Genomic DNA, 24,590 nt, shown 5'->3' with positions numbered 1-24,590 from the left:
CATGGACTCTGACCGAGTCCGGACTCGAGCCGGACTCGAGTCCGGACTCGGGTCTTATTTTTGTTGGACTCGGACTTGGCTCGGACTCGGCACCCCCGAACTTGGACTCGGGCACAAAAGGACTCGGACTTGGCTCGGACTCGGATACAAATGGACTCGGCTCGGCTCGGCTCGGACTCGGACAAGCTGGACTCGGGTACAAGGCCCGCCCGCCAACTTCCTACAAGGCCGATGACTGGACCGATGACACACATTTGATGGGTGTATCGTATGTGTGAGTTATGGCTTTCGACAATTGGCTTCCTAGTCCATACATTCGATGTATGTACTAGCGGGGACTCTAGTCGTCTCTACAAATATGTCAATGACAGCAAGAACATGATGAAGTCTAACTTGGAATTTGCACATCATCTTGATCTTGATACTGCCCAAACGGATAGGTTAATATGCGCATGCATGCACATTTTAGTCTATAGATTTCTTGTAGATGTTGGGTTACATTGGTTTTAAATTGTGTGGGATATATTATGTTTAAAGGGGTAATACACCCCTAGCCAAATTTTTTGCTTATTTTTGTGTTTTTCTCAAAAAATTATAGTGCATTGGTGACAAGTAAGATATAGATATAGAGGCAAGGACTATAACTACTGCACTGAAAATTCAGCAACTCAAGGCAAGTAGTTATTGATTTATTGATCAAATATTGTTTTTCCCTCATTTTTTACTGTAACTCCACAACTGTTGTCTGCTGAAATAAAATGAATGAGCAGTTGTAGTCCTTGCCCCTATAATATACATATCTTACTTGTCACAAATGCTCTATAATTTTTGAGAAAAATGCAAAAATAGGCACAAAATTGGGCAGGGGTGTAGTACCCCCTTAACCAAATGATTTGATCAAGTAATTTATCAACTACATGTATCCACGACAACACAATACTAGGGACTGTGTGATTAATAAGTCTGGGTCCCGAGTTGCTATCTCGGACCCGGAGTTACTATCTCGGGGTCCGTGTTACTATCTCAGACCCAAGTTACTAAGTTGAGGCCCGAGTTACTATCTCTAACCCCCAATTACTAAGTCGGGCCCCCGAGTTACTATCTCGGACCCCGAGTTACAATCTCGGGATCCATTTGACTATCTGAGACCCGAGTTAACAAGTCGAGGCCCGAGTCACTATCTCGGACCCGAGTTACTAAGTCGAGGCCCGAGTTACTATCTCTAACCCCCAATTACTAAGTCGGGCCCGAGTTACTATCTCGGTCCCCGAGTTACTATGTTGGGGCCCCATATCTCGGGGTCCGTGTTACTATCTTAGACACCAGGATCCTATGTCGAGGCCCCAAGTTACTATCTCTGACCCGAGTTACTATCTCGGACCCGAGTTACTAAGTCGAGGCCCGAGTTACTATCTCTAAAAATAGGAAAATATAAAAAATATAATAAAAATGTTTCCAAACGTCGGAGGTCATCCAGGGGTCACAAAGGTCATTTTAACTGAAAATGCTCCGATTAAACTTAAATTTAAATGCAATGATCCTTATGACATTCTAAACATGTTTAAAACCTTTAAAAATTAATTTAAGGTCATTAAGGGGTCATAAAGGGGTCAAAGGTCAAGGTTCTCAAAATGCTGCAATTGAGCTGAAATTAAAAAAATTTAAATGCAATGATCCTTATGACATTCTAAACATTTAAAAAATATTTTAAAATTCATTTAAGGTCATTAAGGGGTCCTAAAGGGGTCAAAGGTCAAGTTTTTCAAAATGCTCCAATTGAGCTGAAATTTATATGCAATGATCCTTATGACATTCTTAACATTTTAAAAACATTTTAAGATTCATTTAAGGTCATTAAGGGGTCCTAAAGGGGTCAAAGGTCAAGTTTTCCAAAATGCTCCGATTGAGCTGAAATTTAAACGCAATGATCCTTATGACATTCTAAACATGTTGAAAATATTTTAAAATTCATTTAAGGCCATTAAGGGTGTCATACAGAGGTCAAAAGTCCAGTTTTCAAAATGCCAGCTTTCCACGTTCAAGGTATATTAAAACGGCAATTAATGAATTTACATTTACAGACTGAAACAGTCTTATTAAAATTAATACTATCCAGCACAGTATTGCTGCTTGATCAGATCGTTAGAGTAATCAAACTTACCTTGTGTCCTTGTAAAGGGCACAGTTGCTCTAGTTTATTTTATATTCTTCACTTTTCCTCTTTCATTATCACCACTCGGGCGGCCATACCTTCGTAGCATTTCAAGATTATGTCCATTATAGACTCCGGGTGATAGTGGTATAGGCCTACCACAATATACTGCTGAAGCCACATGGTTCAGCTATGGTGCGGTTATCGCTCTTGTTTTGTTACGTAGTTTGGGGATTATCTCAAAAAATGAGCATTTTGGGCCAAAATTTGACCTCACAAATGAATTCATCAAGTCTTTGCTATTACTTTTATATACTTTAAACCAACAGTTTAGCAGTTATGAGGCCCAAATATTTCCATAATTCCAAGGTAAGACCACCGTTAATGTGATTATATTTGGAAACACAAATTAAACACCCACTTAACTGTCCAGAATTGATCAAATGGCGAAAAAAATGAACCCAGCAAAAATATACAATTATACAGTACCCTGGCTACCAATACATCAAACCTGACTTCACAAGTTGTAACTTCTGTAATAAGCAATTTTATTAAACATAATCTACTTTTATAATAACTGCAGTAACAACATTGGCATATTCCAGTTGAAGTCCACACTCCCTGTGGAAATTTTTATCTTCAACAGAGGGAGTATGAATTTCAAAACGAATTTGGACATTAACCAACTCAACTTGAAACTCACCCATCCTCTGTGGAAGATTCAGGTCGAATCTTTCTCAGGGTGTATGAAATTAAAATGGAGCTGTATAATGTGTTCATTTCAAGTGAAATTCACACTCCCACTGTGGAACATATCTCCAACATCTTCCACAGGGAGAGTGTGGATTCTTAAATGTAATAGCACATTGATTAATATAAGGCACATGTTTCCAAAAAGAACTATATATATTATTACAATTTATAGAGACCTATAGTGTTTTCTTTTTCTCTTATATATATATTAATATTATATATATTTTTCATATGTAAAGATACTTTTGTATGCCTATATATATAAATTACGTTTTTCTATTACACACACAAATTTGGATTTATCTTATATATTATTTCATGATCAGTTATGGTTTTACTTGAAAGTACAATGGCTTTTGACTCATGATCAATAGATTAAGCGTTCAAACCCCTGCAGTCTCAATATTGTCTTTGGGCAAGAAAAATCTTCCAGATTGTGGCCCCTGAATATGTTTAATACAAAAGTGCCAAAAGGTGACATAGGAGGTTTTGCTTTAAACATGTTCAGGGGCCAATGACACATAGGAGGTTTTTCCTGCTCAACAACGTTATGCTGTGCACTATAAAGGCGGTATAGGATACGCATGGAAGATACGTCAGACTCCTTGCACACACTCCTACAGGGGCAGCAATTTATACTGCATAGTTTTGCCCAAACTACAGTGTTCATAATTCTATTACATGTATGTACAAGTATGCAACAATCAATTATACCCTTTTTAAATAATAGCTACATTGTATAATTATGTAGATGTTTAATAAAACATTTAGATAGTTCAACCAACTTTACTTCTTTATGACATATCTTGTTGACATATAAAGTTTAAAACTACATGTGTACAAAACTAAAGACCCATTTATAATTTATGTATATCACAAAAAATAGATTTAAATGAGAAATAGGATTTCTCACTTTGTCATCTTCGTTCATGCATGGAGTAAAATTTGGGGATAATGTGTCCAACACTTACAGACCAAGCTAGAAACAAGCCATGTTGTGATGCACTGAGAGAGCGAGCCCACAAGCACAGATTTATCAAAAGACTTCTGTTTGGTTCTTCGTGCCAAATCAAATACCCCTAAATCCCCCCTCCAAGGGATGCCAGCGCCATTATAAAGGGTGGCATAGAATGTCCAAATTCTCCTTTATTGATTTCTTTGCTGTATATCTGTTTATGTTAAATGTGACCCATAGTACAAGGTGTATCAAAATGATTGATACCCATCAATATCCAATGAGCATAGCAAAGACTGCCACATCAAAATGCAGCATAACATACACCTTATTTGTAGATTTATGTGATAAAGGGCCATACATATACATATTGTAGTCGTTTCAAGCTGAGCTAATGTTGAATTCGGGAGAAGCAGGCATTTCATTAGACATTAAATTTGATGGGTACCAACATTTTGATACACCCTGTATATCTGTTTATGACTAAAACCCACAGCCAGAGAACTAGTCTCTGGTCCAGATTTTACAAAATTTAGGCATTATTACAACTTCCTTCCAGAATAATAAAACATATTGATACCACAACTAAAGGTACAAAATGATCGAGTACTGTACATTTACATTTCAAAACAGAAAATATCATTTGCATACTGCAGGCAAATCAAGTTCATGGGAGAGTCAAGGCCAAAATCTTATTGCTATTAAAAACACCTCTCAAGATAATTTCCCTTACATTATATAAGAAAATAAGTCAGGTCTGGCAGAAAGGGAAGTTCAACTTACAGAATACGATATGATGACCTTTTTTTTTTTGCACATTTGTTCGCTAATATTATTGTTATTACTAATACTCCCCTTATAACTAGGGATGGGTTATTCCGTGTATTTTTCTACATGTTTAACGCATCAGTGATGCGTGCGTTTAACGTATTAACATGCATTGATTCATCTCCGTCTGGCGGCAAGATTTCATGAATATACAATAGGTGCGGTGCGCCTCACAAAACCAGAATTTATGTTAGTACCAATGGCGCTGTACATAAGGTAAAATTCGCAAAGTCAACGGCCCAAACATGTCAAAAACTAAGCATTATTTTGACCTATTAGTGTTAAATACGGTAATGAATGTTTTGAGCAAGTTTTATGTAAATTATTAAGGTCGTCTTCAGATTTTGTTACTTTCAACTGTTGATTAGCATTGAAAATGGAAAATTGAAGGGTCATGCGTGCGTTTAATGGTACATGTGTTTAACGTTCCCATGCCTACTTAATCAGTCCCACATTTTGAATCAGCCTGACAAGTAATGGGAAATATACAAGCTAAGCTAGAAAAATATAACGAAAAACATGAGAAAAATATTGACTAAATAATTCATCATAACTCCAAAACCAAACTTTCAATTTTCAAAAGCAAGGTGTCATTAAGGGTAGACGAGGTATTGTTGGTTGAAGCAACCTAAAAATCGATTTTCATTATCCAGATCAATATATTATTGAAAATTAACACCTTGATGCTTTGCAAAAGTTCATTCTACAAATCTTATACTTTGCAAACTTGCTTAATTTATTGTTGTTAATGAGTTATGTACGTTTTACAAAAGTGTTGTTGTTTCAGACCTCTTGACAACGTAACTCAAGAACCGCAGCACCTATAAAAGTATATCTGTGATATTTTAATTCTTCTACACGCCGCTATGAATTGAGCAATGCAGTTTTTGCCAAAGCTCACTACCATTCGTAAGATGCTGTGAACTACCAAATCACAACAGTTTAAAATAATTAATAACCTTAAAAGCTAATTTTTGCTTCTTTCTACAAATTATTAAATCCTTTTTTTTTTAAATACACTTACGGTATATTTTGTTGGAACAAGTTACATTTTATAAACAAATTATTTTTCTTCAAAGCCTCAAATCTTTGAAAGGTTATTTTGAACTTAAAACCTTTGATATTTAGTCCATGAACCAGCCTTAAAACTATCTACCAGTTTTAAAACTATCAAATCTTTATATATATCTTACATATCAAAATAAAACTTTGTGTACTATAATGCTCTGCATGCTATAGGCTTCAACATAAAAAGTCAAAGTTTTGAGATTATTTTCTAAAAATAGCACTCTATATTTCAAAAACCACTGAAACAATACTAGGCTTGTTTGTACTCATTTAAATGCATTTTTCATGCTGATTCCAATTATGCTCATGAAAATATACAATTTGGAAATTTGAAACTTGTCGTCTGCAGTCGACATCCACGAAGAGAGAGTTAATTCCACTCCAAGAAGTATATGTTACCTAGCTTGTCACCACACATGAATCCAGCATGTCCTTGTGTATCACTTGCTGTAGCTAGGCAGGTCACTGGGGCTTGGCAGAAAAACTGACCAACCTGAAAAAAAAACATAAACAGTACTATTTGTATCATGGCCCTATCATCCCCACCCCCATTTTATCACATCATTAATTAGGTCATTTTCAACCAATTAGTCAAACTCCTGCAGATGAAGAGATTCTCATTTAATTTCATTGTTAACCCCCTGAGCACTACCTGCCGATCTAACATTGCCTCTGATTGGTCAATTACATGATATCTTCACTGTAATCATTAATCAGAATGGAGCTTTGCAAACAATTCACCCCAATTATTTTGTGTGGTGAAATTATTCTAACAATATTGCCGATTGGTCCAATTGATAATGAAAACTTCTTTTTGGCCAATCGGCAAGTAGTTCTCATGGGGTTAATATTGAATTTGCTGACATTTGTGATGTGGTATATCGAAAGGAGACACTTTGGGGCAGAATCGAAAATGAAGAAATAGCAAAAAATCTGCCCTGGTGCAATTTTTTTCACAAATTGGGTTTGTTGCAAATTTGTGATGTTAATAATGTTAAAATAAAATATTGTCTGATATAGTTTCAGACCGGAATTTAACTGGCATCTTGTATTTTTTGAAACATTTATCAAGGTTATTCCTACTCTCAACATTGCCAATAATATTTTTAAAGGCCAATATCTCAATTTCCAATTTTAAAATACCATAACTTACGAACTCAATATCTTTGCTTAGGAATGTCCGATTTCATTGGGGAAAACAGCGTTGTGGAGCAAAACATCTCTATATTTTTAGTAAAACACTCAAAATTAATAGTGCTTTTTTATATATATACCACATCACATCTTACTTTTTGAGTGTTAAATTGTGATGATTCCTATCAAATTATGGCACCATTTCTAATTCTCAGATTCGGGGTCTACCCGTCAGTCCGAAACACTGTCATTCCGAAACCACCGCTAGTCCGAATTTTTCAGGTTAGGGTTAGATTTAGGGTTAGGTTTAGGGTTAGGGTTAGCGTTAGGTAAGCTTAAAATTCGGACTAGCGGTGATTCGGACTGACAGGGTTTCGGACTAACGGGGTGTACCCCTCACATTTGGTTCATGTCAGAAGCTTCTGGGGGCTTCTTCCTCTCAACCTCTCCCCATGCCATGAGGCTTGTGCATAGACGTAAACTTTTTCTTGAATTCACCCCCCTCACATTTTTACAACAAACCTACACCCATGGTTTGTATGCATGTTGTATGAAAAGGGTCTAGAAGCTTCTTGAAAGGCAGTCTCCATGATAACAAGTACCACTTTAATATATAATTTACCATTTATAAATAGAGGTCTATGAGTGATAACATAACCTTGGTTTGCACATGCTAGTCTTTAATGTTAAGCTTCTGTAGAAAGGCAGTCTCCATGACAACAAGTATCACTTTAATATATAATTTACCATTTATAAATAGATATTTATGAGTGCAGTGGCATAACTAGGGGGCGGGGCGGGGCGGGGCAACGTGCCCCGGGCGCCACCCTTAGGGGCACAACATCAATTAAAAGAACATTTTAAGACCAATATTCAACTTCTAGTAAAAATTAATTAGTGGGAGGCCTTATTTGTCCAAAATTACGCGCGATATATATTTTCGGAGACTAACCTGTTTAAATGCATCCTTAGACCATAGCTTGAGTGTAGCATCATTAGATGCTATACAGATAACTAGTAATAGTAGGTGACTAACCTAGATTAAGATATATATTACCGGAGACTAACCTGTTTAAAAGCATCCTTAGACCATAGCTTGAGTATAGCATCATTAGATGCTATACAGATAACTAGTAATAGTAAGTGGCTAACCTAGATTAAGATATAGGCCTATATTACTGGAGACTAACCTGTTTAAATGCATCCTTAGACCATAGCTTGAGTGTAGCATCATTAGATGCTGTACAGATCACACTGGTTGCCACTGCTATACCTGTTACTGATCCACCATGGACCTAGTGGGAAAATAAAATTAACATGATTAGTACCTTTTCCCAGATTTTTGTGAAATGCCCCCAATAATGCTTCATTTATGTTGTTAGCAAAAATATTGTCAAATTTGCATTCATGACCTGTTAAGGGCTGGGGTATGAACGTTTGGACAGTATTTATTTTGGGACATTAGAGCACATCAGACATATCGAATTGCATTCTGAATCGAAGAATGTCCTTCTGATATCAAATAATTTTGAATTTTTGAAATTGCAATGTAATACACATTTTATGGCAAATGATTAAAAATTGATATATTTGATATTTAACAGTACTCGAAGTAAACCTTATGAATCTGATGATTTATACTTAAAAGTGTGTGTAGGTGGGATGAAAAGCCGACGATCAATTGAAAATTTTGACCTATCATATTGAAGATATGGATTTTTTTCTCAAAACACACAAAAAAATAAAAAGGTCTTTTGGGGGAAAAAAATCCATATTTTCAATATGAAAGGTCAAAATTTTCAATTGATCGTCGCCTTTTCTTCCCAGCTACATACACTTTAAGAATATGTCATTAGATTTATAAAATTTACTCGAGGACTGTTATATATCAAAAATGTGAAAAATATCAAATTTTAATAATTTGTCATAAAATTTGTATTATATCGTAAATTTCAAAAAATGAAAATTATTTGATATCAGAAAGACATTCTTCGTATTCAGAATGCATTCGATATGTCTGATGTGCTCTCATGTCCCACAAAAAATACTGTCGAAACGCTCATACCAGATCCCTTAAAGGAACACTCTGGCAATCACAACAATATGCCTTTTATGTTAGAAAAACAATTATCAAGCACGAATCATGTGATTTTTTTAAAAACAAACTCATATTGACCATAAAACCGAACAAAAACAGCCAGCTCTCGCCACATGATATTCAAATTTCCGGGGCACCAAAATTGCCTGTCGCAATGACGTCCCAGTAACACAATGCAATGAAGGCTGACGACAATTGAGCACAAATAACCATGACATCATTGCCCTAGACAATTCCAACGCAAGAATTTTGAATATCATGTGATGAGACACAGCTGTTTTATTTGTTTTCATGGTCAATATGAGTTTGTTTTAAATAAAACCATGTCATATGTGCTTGGTAATTGTTTTTCTAACATATAAGGCATAATGTTGTGATTGCCGGAGTGTTACTTTAACAGAACAAAATTACAACACAGTGGCCTATATGGAGCAATGTAATATGTATAATCATGTAATAATCTCGCAAATGCAAAATAGGAATCAATTGGAATTTTGGGAATACACTTTGTGGATGTCTACTCAAACATTGAGTATCTACTCAAACATTGACATAAAAAGAGAATGTGTACTCTCAAAATACCCCTTTAAGTCAATTACTAGGTGGGAGGGCTTATTAACATGAAGAAATGAAAGTCAAAATTTACACACATAAACATTATCTGAAGTCAAAGTCATCATAATCCTGAGCCAGAAGGTTAAGATGTTAATTTCATACAAGCTTCCTGAGAAGTATAGCAGTATAATACTCTGATTGACACAAGCACCCTGTTCGTGAGTGACATACGCGAAGCTTTGTGTACCCTTCAAGAGTGCCGCTTTGCGCCGACCAACACTTTGACGCATAATCGGCCAATCAGATTATTGGCTTGTTATGATTGTCAGATGATTGAATCAGCCTCTAGATTAAAGTTAAGAAATTCCATTGAGGGGTTGAATTGAGTTATTCCAGTTGAAATCCATACACACCCTATGGCAGACATGACCTTAATCTTCCACACAGGGAGTGTGAATTTAAAATGGAGTCGCCCATTCAGTGTCGTCTGCTTCAAAATGGGCTATTCCAGTTGAAATCCATACACCCCCTATGGAAGACATGACCTTAATCTTCCACACAGGGAGTGTGAATTTCAAATTGAGTTGCCCATTTAGTGTCGTCTGCTCCAAAATGGGCTATTCCAGTTGAAGTCCATACACTCCCTATGGAAGACACAACCTTAATCTTCCACACAGGGAGTGTGACTTTCAAATGGGGTTACCTGAATGGGTGACTCCGCTTGAAAGCTACACCCCCTGTGTGAGAGATGAAGGTCATGTCTTCCATGGGGGTGTATGGATTTCAACTGGAATAGCCAATTATATAGGTCATCATCACCAAATAAGAACAACTGTATACCTTTTGCTGGAAGTCCACATCAGCATGAGTATTCTGAGCTGTCAAGCGCCCCCACGAGTCTCCTATTAGAAACTGCTGTGGTGTAGATGTGAGTAACGCAACTGAATTCACCCAACATGGCTGCTGCTTAATGTCTGTAGGGACCGATTTATCAGCATCTGATGGTATCGTCATGGTGTAATATTCCCAATATGGTGTACATACCGATTTATTGAATAGCTGTATCTTTGGTGAGGCTGAGTTAACAAGGAGACTGCCATTGACATACTTCAGATCCAAGACCCAGTCATCACTGAAATATAATACATAGGTACAATTACATATAGGGAGTTAACAAGGAGACTGACATTGACATACTTCAGGTCCAAGACCCAGTCATCACTGAAATATAATACATAGGTACAATTACATAGGGAGTTAACAAGGAGACTGACATTGACATACTTCAGGTCCAAGACCTAGTCATCACTGAAATATAATACAAAGGTACAATTACATATAGGGAGTTAACAAGGAGACTGACATTGACATACTTCAGGTCCAAGACCCAGTCATCACTGAAATATAATACATAGGTACAATTACATAGGGAGTTAACAAGGAGACTACCATTGACATACTTCAGGTCCAAGACCCAGTCATCACTGAAATATAATACATAGGTACAATTACATAGGGAGTTAACAAGGAGACTGACATTGACATACTTCAGGTCCAAGACCCAGTCATCACTGAAAAAAAAGCGCAGTGATTTATAGTGCGCTACGCACAGGCACAACGCCTAGACGTTGATCCCAGGCATGAGACTGCACTTTCCTAAAAAAAACTGAAAATGCGCGTGAAATTGGGCAAAAAGTACCAAAAACAGGCTGAAATTAAATAAAGTTGCGGAAATTTTGACTATAAAAAAAAACTGAATTCAGTTTTTAAACTGAAAATTCTCATGCCTGTGATCCACAAGCCTCAGCACACTTTACAGGTTGTCGCTGACCACTACGGCCCCACATCATTCCACAAACCATTAAACAACAAATCAGGGACTTTGCTGCTTCAAGAGCGCACACCCTAGACATTCCACAAATAACCATCGCAACCAGGATCAGCTCCCGAGTTTAAAGACGGTTACAACGAGACAAATTAGCAGTGAGTTCCTTGTCCAAGGGAATTTCAAGCTAACTCAATTTTTCCACGTGAGCGTATAGGCACTGCCAGGGTTCGAACCCGCAACCTCTCGTACCACAGTCGAACGCCTTATCAATTGAGCTAACTTGAATACAAAAAAAATCAAACACTGGTATTTCATTCAACCCTATTCTACGACCCATCAAAAGTGGTATATTTGAGGGGCGCAGAGGAGGTATATACATGTACTAACTTCTGGATTGATAGTGTTATCAGTAGGGAGGAAACGGTTAGTGGCATATCATTGGAAAGCCTAGATTTTAAGCTTCTACAAAAAGAAGTTTTATAATTCATTATGTAAATATAGACAAATTAATAGGCTCAAGAATAATTAATAACTCTGAATAATTAATAAGCTCATAGCCAAACATTACCGCAGCAATATTTTGATTGACATCTTTGAAGTGTATGAGTGCATCAAGTTTGCATTTTTATGTTGTTTTCAATGTAGTACTGGTTCCAAACATAAAAATTAAAATTAAATAATTGATTTGGACTATTTGACAGAATTATATGGACATTTTTGTGCTATTTTTAATGGCAAAATGTTACCTAAAATGCTTGAAAATGGCAGTTTTTAAATATCAAAATATTTAAAGTGTAATTGGTAGTAATGCCAGCATAAAAGAGTCTTCTTAATAAAGAATTGATTTACGCATCAAAAACTGTTCAATAGACATGACACAATTCTTTTAAAATTATATTTTTACATACAGATTCATCCATTTTGTGCATAATTACCTGGAATATATGGGGATAGGGGCCATGTGTACAGTTAGTAGCATGCAAATATAAAAAGGCTATATAATGAAAGTCAGTTCAGCAGTCATTTAACTTACAATCTCATAACTTCTAGTTGTTTTCCTCCGTTGCCTCTGAATGATATAACGATACCAGAAGACAGGTAACAATGTCCGGTATACAAAGTATCAGTAACGGTGTCATAGGCCACACTGGATATAGGGCTACACACTTCACTACTGCTTAAACCACTGGCTCTCCCAGCTTTTGGTTTGATGGTCCGTACAAGCCTGAAGATATACAAAAATAACAAATTGATTACATCCAATTGTGAGTTGGTTATTACATTTGAAATCGACACTCCCTCTGGAATATGACACTGCTCAATTTGGTCTGTTGAACTATTTGGTCAATGAGTTGGCTAATCCTTTTGATATCAACACTCCCTCTGGAAGATGAACTATTTGTTCAATCTACCGGTATGTAGATTTTTATTGAACATTTCAACTTAAAATCCAACTTGAAACTACAATCTTATGCAAAAATCGTTTGGACATTGAAAGATCAAATTCCTGTGAAACTTGCTTACTCCCCCTCCCTCCCCCTGGAAACAATGTTGGAGGAGACATGTAGTGCAACCACCTTTCATTATTTTTCAGCATTCAACAATGATTAAGGGGAGCGAGATGCATGAAATAAACTAAGTACCCCAACAAAATTGTGGGACTTGACACAATTTGGTAAACTATGTTAGGAATTCCAAAAACTTCCATACATTTTTCACTTCGGATGAAAACTATTGGATCTGTAAAGAATAAACTTGCTGGATCTGCAGTGGATAAGACATGTGGTTTCAAATGGCATAACCCATATTCCCAGATTTTATTTCTCTTTATTAGCACAGGTCTGTAAACAAGAGTCATTGCTTAGTTTTAAGGCCAGTGTAATGGGAGAGAACATGGACCTTTTCGAGCATCATTATTTCTGAATTGTATGTCAAAAGTATATAAAACTATACATTTTTGGAAAGGAAATGAGTCAAGGAATCCCATGGTGACGTCAGATTTTTCAAAAATCTCGAGTTTTTGATAAAATCACAAAAAATCACTTTTTTACCCCAATTTTTTTGTGACAACTTAAAAAAAAAAATCCGTTCGGAGTAAAAAAAATTCAGTTAGCTTTTTATGAAGAAGAGACATGAACTTAGGGAAGGTTTTTTTTATTTTTTTGAAATTTGTCTCTTTTTTCGAAATATTGAAAAAAACATGTGAAAAAATCAATTTTGTCACTCTATTCAGCTAAAAATTGCACATAATGGTGTATATTTTTGTTTAAAACAAATATTTTGAAAAAATGAGAAAACCTTCCCTAGACTTTGATGTACTGTAAACGATAGTGCAAAAAGTTTACCTTTTTCTTGCATATTTTTTGAGTTATCTTGTCACAAAAATCGTGCAATATTGTAAAAAGTGAACTATGAGAAATCGACGTTTTAGTAAAGAAATGTCAAAATTATGCACAAAGTGTCCTTATATTTTAAAACGGCAAGACTTTCACGCTTGTAAAAGTTGTATCTGGTGCATGGTCTAAATATGCATCTTTTTGCAGCAATGAATTTATAATGTCTGCTTTTAGTGCGCCAAAATTCTAAATAATTAAAAAATCTAAGTGGCATTTTTGACTGCAAATTTTTGTTTTGTTTACACCGCATTTGCCGGCATTAACAACATACCGAATGCGCCTTGACAGCGTTGGACATACGCGCAGAGTTGCGCCGCGTCACACGACTCGAATCGCGCACGTAATCACAATATTTCGCATTCGCGCATTTCTGACTCATTATTTCCCACCAATTTACTAAGCTGTCTTGAGCCATGTGACTTTTTAGAGTTGAAAAGAGTGAAATAAATCAAGCAAAAATATGTGTAAATATTAACAAGTTGTATTTTATCAGTTTCAAATGAAAGAATACATCTTAGTGTTGATAAATATCAAGAAATCTCAAATTCGGGCGTGGACGAATGTGTCTTCCATTACTCTGGCCTTAAGGTACTACTTTAACTCCCTCCATGCTGGCATGGACTGCAGACAGCAAGTTTCAAAACAAATTTAAGATTAAAAAATTTGCATGACCATATTTAGAATCAGCATGAAAAATGCACTAAAATGAGTACAAACAAGCCTAGTATTGATTCAGTGATTCTTGAGATAGCTCTTGATATTTTGAGAAAATATCTCAAAACTTGTGACTTTTTATGTTGAATCCTATGGCTAGCATGCAGCGCAATAATTATCTCAGTTTACGACCTTCTTGTATGCAAATTGAAGAAATATAAATATAAATGATAAATCTCATACATGACTTCACACTGTGACAGACCCCTTGTCAGAACCCACAGCAAACCTACTGTTGGTTATAAATGCAAAATCACTTAATTGATACCACACTGTGACCATAGATTATGTATTGATAATCTATGCTGTGACAGACCCCTTGTCAGAACCCACAACAAACACACTATTAGTCATAAATGCTAAATTACTTACTTGACTCTCCAAGCTTTGCCAGCAGCAGATGGTTCTTCAATGTTCCACACCGTGACAGAACCCTCGTCAGAACCCACAGCAAACCTACTATTGGTCATAAAGCACACTGTATTGACAGACTTCTCAGACACAGGAATGGAGAACACTTTCTTTGGTAGGATTGCGTTGCTATTTATATCGTTATTGGTGGCATCGTTCTTGGGTATATACCAAATGACAGCTTGGCCATCTCTGAAATGAAGAAATTTAATAACGGTGTATAAATTTAAAGCTGGGTGGTCCAAATTTTTCATACAGTGTTTATCACCAAATTCTTTTAAAGACCTCTTCCTATATTTCTGTCCCGTCTTTTCCGGTCACCTTGTTGCATTATAGCTGCATTAAATTGTGCTACACAACCGATCTACTTGTTGAATATATACATGTTATAAATCACTGCATTTATTTATTTACATGATTGCTTTTAGGTGACAAAAAAAACATTCTACAGGTGGCGAGACTTTCAAAGCGGGGTCTTTTTTTTCTTTCTTTCTTTTTTTTTAATTATTGATATTTTTTCCAAAAGTACAGCTACAAACCCCCAGCAAAATCTGGGTTGTTGGGCCCGTAGAACAGGGTTTTTTTCATCCCCATGGTGACCGTCGGCAGAGTGCTACACTGTCGTAAGTGCAGTAGAATGTAATAGCTGCCTTTTGTAAAACACCTATTATTTGCAGCACATCCCCTCATTGTAAAGTGTTGATGTTCTGTATTATTTGCCTGATGGCCACTAAGCTAACCCAAGATATCACCTTTACATGTAGTTGGGTGTTTTTCTAGGGTTATTGGTTAAAAGTAGGTACATTTATTGAAATGTTGCAAATGGCAGCTATTACATTCTACTGCACTTACGATAGTGTAGCACTCTGCCGACGTAGTCACATAAACCTACCTTCCAGTTGACACTGCATATGTTCCTTGTGGAGAATAAGCCACACATGTGACCTCTGCCTCATGACCCTCAACCAAACGCTGGCCTTCCACCTTAGGACGCCATAATTTCACCGTCTTGTCCAGTGAGCCAGACACCAGCTGACCTTTACTGGATATGGCTACAGTGGTCACACGGTCTGAGTGACCACTCAGAGAAGCTTGCTCATTACCCTGTAAACAAACAAACAAACAAACAAACAAACAAAGTTTTTAAAAGGGTACAATGGGTTATTGCAGTTGAAATCCATACAGGGAAGACATGAACTTACATCTCACACACACTGGGTGTAGGCTTTATATGGAGTCACCAATTCAGGTAGTCCCATTAGAAATTCACACTCCCTGTGTGGAAGATTAAGGCCATGTCTTCCATAGGGTGTATGGATTTCAACTGGAAGGGCCACATGACATCATCACAATCACATTAGACTTTGGATCATACAGTTGACCTATCACATACAGGGTTGCCAAACCCGTGATTTGGTAGCCCAATTGAGTGACTTTTGAAGATTTTTCCCGTGACTTTTGACAATTTCCTGTCCCATAAAAACCAATGGTTAAGAAAAAATTTGGGCGACTTTTCAACATTGGCTCCCGCGACTTCCGAGTTTCCTGCCCCATATAGAAACCAATGGTAAAGAGAAAAATTGGGTGACTTTTCGATTATTTGACCCGCGATTTGGGCTGAAATCTTTTGGCAACCCTGTTATCACCATTCAATGTAGGGGTACATGTGTGTGCACACACCCCCACACCTACATGTAAACACTGGCAACCAAGATAGCGATGCACCCTATTGAATTTTTACTGTCCAATTGTGGATCCACACATTGGGGTGTCCCCTCACTGTGGATGTGGTTAAGTTTTTACTACTTACATCTAAGTGCAAACTAACCCTACACAGGCAAAAGCAGTAAATGGCCACAATTTGTTCTTATGCTGTTTTGAATCTAGAAATACCATCCAGGAACCATGAATGTCCTTGCTTACTGGTATTTACAAAAGCAATCCCCATACACACCCACCCCCCCCCCCTTGTCTGTGTTTGCCTCCAAACGTGGACATTGTGTTTTGCTATCTAACCGAGGACGTGTGTATACATGATGTTTTCATCGCCTAACCGTGGACTAAAATGGCGGATTTTTTTTGTGTATAATACGAAACAGAATTTTAGCCATCACCCTGCGGACGGTAGTTTTTACACGTGTGGTCCTCGGTTTCAGGCAAATAGCGTTTAAAGCATCTAGCATGCATTTGAGGTCTTTTGCAGCAGTTTGAGACCGAGGACAGTCCTCGGTTGGAAGTAGGTCCACAGTTTAGGGTGAAAAATCTTGTGTGTGTCCTCGTTTATCGGCAAACACGTATGCATTGTCTTCAATCGCAGGCAGTGTGCAGTGAAATTTGAAATTTTATAGGGGGTGTATGGATTTCAAACAGAATAGCTCATTGCCATTCCAATAATTGTTTTCAACCACTCACTCACCTGCAGAGGCTTCCATAGTTGCACAGTACCATCATCACTGGCTGTTACCACGGATACATTCTCTATTTTGACCTTTGACACTTTGTCTAATTTCTTCTTCTGGTGTTTTTCTGCCCATTCTTCTGTGGCAGTCATGGATGCCCAGCTGGTTCCAGGATCATTATCATCAGTGTCTAAATCCAGATTGGAATCTGTTAACAGAAAAATGTATAATGGTGATGATGATAAACTTGCTGGTATCTGTAGCTCTGTATGCAAATGAGCTCATGCTTTAAAAACAGGGTACCATATTCATTGCAACCGCCCATGCCCCTATAGGTTAAATACCACTAATTAGTGCTGGGCAGTGCGTGAAAATAAGAGAGGGACTTTTTTCCTGCATGGCATCCTTAAAAAGTGCTTAAAAATCACTGAAAAATACCAAGCTGTATAGTAAAAAAAATGCAAATTTCAGAGTAACATGCAGAAAACGCATGTTTTCTACCATTATTTTACAGTTTTGATGAAAAGTTCCACGAAATTCATCCACTGCACATCGGTTTTGCCCCCCATCCAGTTGGCTAAAATCTGTTCACAAAAAAAGAGGGCGCACTGTAAAATTGTGGTCTTTCCACTTCAGCGCTTTAAAACAAAAAAAGTCTCAGGTCATAATAATTATGTTGAAATTTTGGTCATTTGGGGATTCATCCTTCTACTCTCATGTCATTTCACTGTGAGAGTTCCTTATGAGAAAATCGTGCTTGAAATCACCTATTTTTCCATTGAAACCTGTGTTATAGAGAATTAGTGGTATTTAAGCACCCATCCAGCAACTTTTATCCTCCATCATTATGTGCAGGATCCAACTACACATGTATCAAACGTGTAACCATCTACACATGAAATCTATACTTTGGGCCTTTTCACATAATTATGCAATTATACATAAACAATATAAAAAAATATTTGGACACAGATGCCGTAACACCTCGTCTACAAGCATAAAGAGTGTTTTTGATGAAAGCTAAATTTATATGAAATAGCCGTAAATATGCTAATACAATAGAATTGTCTTACATACGTGGTAGTTTGTACATGTTTGTATGAGTAATTTATTAGCTCATACTCCATAATGTTATAATTTTGTCGATGGATGGCGTCTGGATTAATTATTTAGCATTCATCAAGAGCACTCTATATGCTTGTAGACGAGGTTTTACGGTATTGCAACTCCATATCTATGACGATAAAGTGTGATGATTTCACCATAGCGTAGCCAGATTTCTTTGTTGGGTGGGGCAAAATAAAAATTTTTGGGAAGAAACAAAACAAATGTGCATCATTTTGACCCTGTATTATTGGCGAGATATATACATAATTACATATATGGGGTTTTTGAAGCGACTGTACGTGTTAAGTCTTCAAGGTTCCAAAAAAGGGTTTTACTTGGACAATTGTGCACGCATAGCATGCAAAAAATTGATATTTTACACTATTTTGGCCCACTGGTTGACGTCCCCTTTCCGCTTTTCTTTTCCCGCCTTCCAGACGATTTTCTTTCACTTCTTGTCAGAGGGGCAATTTTCTCTTTATATTTTGTCGGGAGGGCACTCTGCCCCCTGGTTACGCTACTGACTTAACAATCAATAATCAGCAACCGATACTTCATTTCTCCTCAAGTTTGGTAGTGATGTTGTTGCTTCTAAGCAGATACGCCGCTCGGCGGGATTAGCTGACATGCATAATTTAATACTGCAACCCACCAAAATACGTACCTGGTTACCAAACTCAACCTGAAACAAAGTATATATACAACACTTACCTTGATCTGGTGCTTGAACAAAGATATCACAGCTGTTGACTCTCTGGCTATGCCCATAGAGGGTAGTGATTTCAACTCCTTTGTGTGACCACACTTTCACTGTGCCATCAAAGCAGGCTGATACAACACAACCATACTGTAACAAAATCAAAAGACAAGTAGTATTTGAACAATTGCTAATATTGTGCACCATTTAGAGAATAAAGGTATTGTTTTTAGCCGCTGGAGTGCATCTATCTTCTCATATAACACGGGCGACATCATTATTTGAAGTAAAACAACGAGGCGAAGCCGAGTTGTTTTACGCCAAGTGCCTAGTACGCTCACATGGAAAAAATTGAGTTAGCTTGAAAAATTGAGTTAGCTTGAAATTCCCCTGGACAAGGAACTCACTGCTAATTTGTCTCGTTGTAACCCGTACGAAACTCGGGGAGCTGATCCTGGTTGCGATGGTTATTAGTGGAATGTCTAGGGTGTGCTCTCTTGAAGCAGCAAAAGTCCCTGAATTGTTGTTTAATTTTTTCTGGAATGATGTGGGGCCGTAGTGGTCAGCGACAACCTGTAAAGTGTGCTGAGGCTTGTGGATCAACGTCTAGGCGTTGTGCCTGCACGTAGTGCACTATAAATCACTGCGCTTTTTTTTTTGCTTTTTTTTTTTATTGTGCCAAATCTTTTATAGCCTGCTATTCTTTGTTTAATTGAGAAGAAACTCTTAATTCATAATAACACAGAAGTAATTTGGTACTGTACTTCACATCATCTAGAGTGTTCAGTTTGGGCATTTCTGTACTGGTTTTGAAAACAGGTTTTCTCAAACACAAGAGTAAACAAGGTCATGATTGTGTCACTTCCAAGAAATTTATTTGAAAATAATAATAAATTTTGGTGATATTTTTCCTATTTCTGGCATCAAACACAAGCATGTAAAGTTATTACATTTTCACCCCCAGTTCTGACGATGGAAAACAAGATCTCACAGTCTCATATTACAAGATTACGTCTGTACTTACAGCAAATGCCACTGAGTTGATTGCGCTGTTATGTCCAACAAACTGATACTTCTCTTTTTGGGTCTTCATATCCCACAACTTGAGGGTGAAATCATTGGATGCTGTTACCTAAGAAAATAAAAACAAATTGATACTTATAACATACATACACATATATGTACATTCCAACAGAATCAACTGAGCCCATGTGATCCTCGCATTGTTCTTATTTTGAAACCATGGGCACAACCAGTCGAATTATCACCCTCTAAGAACTCAATTGATTGGTTACAAGGAGGAGGGCTACCATGTATTGAGCCAATCAGAAATGTGGTAAGAATGCCCATAAGGGCTGAAGAGGATTAAGCTTAAAGTTGCTAAGAGACCTATAAGTAGGGTTGTAGCTACGGTGGGTGGCAGTGGGCGGTGGAGCCCACCACTCACTTCTGGAGCTCACCACTGAAGGTTCATTTTGATGCTAGAGCCCACCACTCAAACTGAAAAAAAGCAAGTGTATTTTAACAAATTTATCATGAAAGTGTCCACTGTTGTTGAAATCTTGCTAAATCAAGCAAATTCTGTAAATTGCCGCCCCCAGCACTCATCATCGCTGTTTGGCTCAGTTGCCACCCTGCTAGATACAACCCTGTCTGTAAGCTCTATTTTGATTGGTTACTCAGATGATAATATTGTGTAATTATCCAATCAGAGACTCTGTTGTGAAAAAATCAGAAATGCTGCAAAAAAGGTACTATTCCTCAGGGGGTTAAGATATCATGAAGCCAAATTTGGTATTTTCATAACTTTAAGGCGAAACCCTGCACAGTGTCAACACCCTGTATTATAAATATAAACTTAATACTCCGTTGGTGAGCGACGGGCGATTGGTGTTTCACCGAATGCAAGAAAAGGAGTCCTATCTGACTGGCTAGAAATCAATCGCTAGATCGCTCAGTGGGGAAGTACAAACTCAAAATGGAGAGATGTATTCAATTCGATTGAAATCAATATTCTATTATTGATGCAGATAAGATTTTGCCTGACAACAAATCGAATTTTCTTATAATGGCAATATCATATGGGGTACTGATCATGCGCAAATCATAAAAACGTAGAATAGAAACTCTGTGGCAGGCTCTGTGGTATCTCATATCTTGTAAATGGTATGCTTAGCCTGAGTCGCTCAGCCTATCTCGAACAAAATCGCCATGCGTAGCTGTTGAAAAATGAGATGGTTCACCGTACTATCACAGCAATTTTTGACACGAAGATATAGGGATGATGACGCTGAGCCCTGTTCTGCGGGCGGACAGACCTTTCAAGTAAGGTCGGTCAGTCTGCTTTTTTTTTTTTTTAAATGACCCAAAATATCACCAAAATCTGTAAGTAATTTGCAATCTGAGAAAATAGGGAAAAAATTTTGTTCCTGAAATTTCCAAAAATTGGGTCGGCATTCATTTGTACAGGAAATTTTTTTTCATAATTTGTTCAAAATCTGGGTTGGTCGGGCCCGTAGAACAGGGTTTTCTTTTTTTGTCGTCTAAGGGGCATTTTGAGATCCACAGCCTCATCCCCCATTTTTATACCATTGGAAATCTCTGGCTATATAATGTTTATGTGCAAAAATTCTTGTAGATCCATTCGCTTAGCAAAATTATCGTAAAATTTATAATCGTGTTCTGTTACCAAAATAAAATTACAGCATAGTGGCCTATGGAACAAATTGTAATATCCATTATCTATCATGCATAACTTGCTAATGCAAAATCGAAATCAACTGAGATTTGGGGAATAATCTTTTTTTTGTGGATCTACTCAAACATACCATAAAAAGAGGATGCAAGAATCACAAAATAATCCTTTAAAGAAACTTAACCATAAAAAACACTTACCAAGTATTCAGCATTATCAGACAAAGTGCATGCATTAATCCAGTCTTTATGGCATCCATGCATTGATATAAGTGGTGTATAAGGACCTCCTGCATCCAGCGATTCTTGACCCGTAGTCCAAACAAATATACTCTAAAAAATGAAAATGACCGAGTTTAGAAAACCATAGCACAAGTTTGAAAAGACAATAACAAAAAAATACTCATATTTGTGATTTTTGTAAGGAAAATCTACATCAGTATTTTGTAATGTTAATATTCGCCAATCGCATGGTCATATCATATCAAAACGAGGTTCTACCCGCAAAGTGCATACTGAATGTAGATACACCTATCAAACGCATGCTTTAATTAATGTGTACGCATTGCAAAAGCCTTCTGGCTCTGCGCTAGAAAAGCGCAAGAAATAGAAGTGGACATTTTGCGCATGCATTTGCAGGAGGACCTCATTTTGGTAGCAAATGGCAAATAATATCCTTTCCACAAAAACCATCAGAGAAACTGAATATAGCACTGCTAACAAGAGCAACAAACTGCCCCTCATTTTAAAAAATGGAGGTTTGACTTATAAATCTCATTCTTTAATTGTGGTGTACACTTGGAAAAATAATTGTATCGTTTTTGCACGGAATGTACTTGTACCCGTATCTATACAATGTATGCACATAATTCATTTGTACTTGGCTATGTTTCAGTTTCTTGAAAACTGACAATTCAATTTGTTTGCTGCAACTGTAATTTTGTGTGTGTGTATTTTTGTTTGTTTTTCTTAAAACCTAAAAAATCAGCCATGTTTATTTTTTGTTGTATAATCTATTTTCAATAAACCAGAGGCAGTAACACCATGGCTGTCGAAAAGAAAAAAAAAACATAATTAACTCATTCGGATGTAATACAGTAGTGTATACATATTAAGTAATAATATTATTATTATGCATATTGCATTGCTTCTGTATGCAAATTTTGTATTATGAAATTGAATTTGTACATTATTCAGGGCCCACTTTGGGATCATGTAGTACCAGATACTGAAAAAGTAATCAAATATCTGCAAAATCAACCCATGTGTAATAGTTGGCAAAAATAACCCAAGTTTCCATTTTTCTAATGGATCACATCTTCAATACAGGATTAATAAACACAGCCAAAAAAGAAAGTCTCCAGCAGTTCCATCCCCATTTAATCAGAGTCTGATGAGTTTATGGCAAAATAATTTATATAATAATTTTCTATACACTTTCCTTCAAAGGTTGATACCAAATTTGATATCAAAAGTTTGATCATCGTGAGCATAGAAACCGTTGTTTGGAAATTCGCTCAATTTTAAAAATGACATAGGGAATTGTATCACGTAGCAGAGCTAGCTTGAGTGCCAAGAATTACGTCGCCTGAATAGGCCGGCAGGTTAAAGGTTTACCCATGCATGTCAAAATGCAAATCAAATACCCCGCTCTTTCAATTGTGCGCAGGCAAGTGTGCAATGATTCCTGTACGGGTTGCTTCAGGCCACATAATAAGCTGATACCAAGCATTGGATTTTGCGTGGTCAATTCGTAATTTGTCATTTTTAAAATTGCACGAATTGCCAAACAACGGCTCCTATGCCCATGATGATTAAACTTTTTATATCAAATTTGATATCAACCTTTGAAGGAAAGTGTATAGAAAATTATTATATAAATTATTTAGCCATAAACTCATCAGACTCTGATTAAATGGGGATGGAACTACTGGAGACTTTCTTTTTTGGCTGTGTTTACAATCATGTTAATCAGACTTACTGCATCTCTGCTAGCTGTGATAAGTCGAGTTCCATCTTTGTTAAGATCTGAGCAGCTTATTGTTCCATTGCAGGTTGCATGCATTATGGCCTCAGGCTTGGGTGCAGACCTATCAAGGGGAATAAAACAGAATCATGAGTGTTCCATTGCATGTTGCATGCATTATAGCCTCAGGTTTGGGCGCAGACCTATCAAGATGGATTAAAAAAATCATTCTTAAACAGCTGAGTAGATTCATGCAATGGGCTATTCCAGTTGAAATCAACACTACCCTTATGGAAGATTTTGAAAATATCTTCCACGGGAGGAGTATGTTTCTCAAATGTAATTGGTCAGGGTTAGTCACTTTGAAACCCATACTCCCCCTGTATTGTAGGTTTGCCAATATCTTCCACAACTGGAGTGAGTAATTCAAATGGAAGTTACGCAAATGTTGATTCTATTTGAAACTCATACTCCCTCTGTGGAAGACCTTAGCTAAATCTTCCACAGGGGTAGTGTGGATTTTAAATGGAATAGCCCAATTACATTGGTCCCTACCCATGTTCTATTAGACACTATCTATTACCCTCCCAACCCATTATTGAAAATCATGCACAGTGATTTGTCAAAACGCATCACATGAAAGCTCATTATTCTGTAACAATGTATCAAGCATAACACATTCTACGCATACCAGTAAGCTTGGTTACACGTTCAATATTTCCGCAATACATGATGTCACTTATGCTGTGGATACACATCCGTGCTCCACCATGAAGTAAACAAATTTAAACAAGGTGGCTTGGATATGTGATTGCAGGTAGGGAAAAATTAAGGA

General features: G+C 37.0%; 1 protein-coding gene across 1 annotated transcript in view; it reads right to left on the bottom strand.

Annotated features, from left to right (window-relative positions):
• Positions 1-2,618: 2,618 nt before the first annotated feature.
• LOC140141758 (telomerase protein component 1-like) overlaps positions 2,619-24,590 on the bottom strand; it is a 78,715-nt gene continuing 56,743 nt past the window's right edge. Inside the window, 11 exon segments of the mRNA XM_072163626.1 lie at positions 2,619-6,249; positions 8,081-8,185; positions 10,384-10,675; positions 12,405-12,596; positions 14,854-15,084; positions 15,785-15,996; positions 17,309-17,499; positions 19,110-19,245; positions 20,120-20,227; positions 21,991-22,122; positions 23,771-23,879. Of these exon segments, the coding sequence (XP_072019727.1) occupies positions 6,127-6,249; positions 8,081-8,185; positions 10,384-10,675; positions 12,405-12,596; positions 14,854-15,084; positions 15,785-15,996; positions 17,309-17,499; positions 19,110-19,245; positions 20,120-20,227; positions 21,991-22,122; positions 23,771-23,879 (1,831 nt within the window). The 3' untranslated portion in view covers positions 2,619-6,126.

This window comes from Amphiura filiformis, chromosome 20 (assembly GCF_039555335.1).
Source record: "Amphiura filiformis chromosome 20, Afil_fr2py, whole genome shotgun sequence".
In the NCBI taxonomy this organism is placed as follows: domain Eukaryota; kingdom Metazoa; phylum Echinodermata; class Ophiuroidea; order Amphilepidida; family Amphiuridae; genus Amphiura; species Amphiura filiformis.
This window is presented reverse-complemented; position numbering and strand designations above follow the sequence as displayed.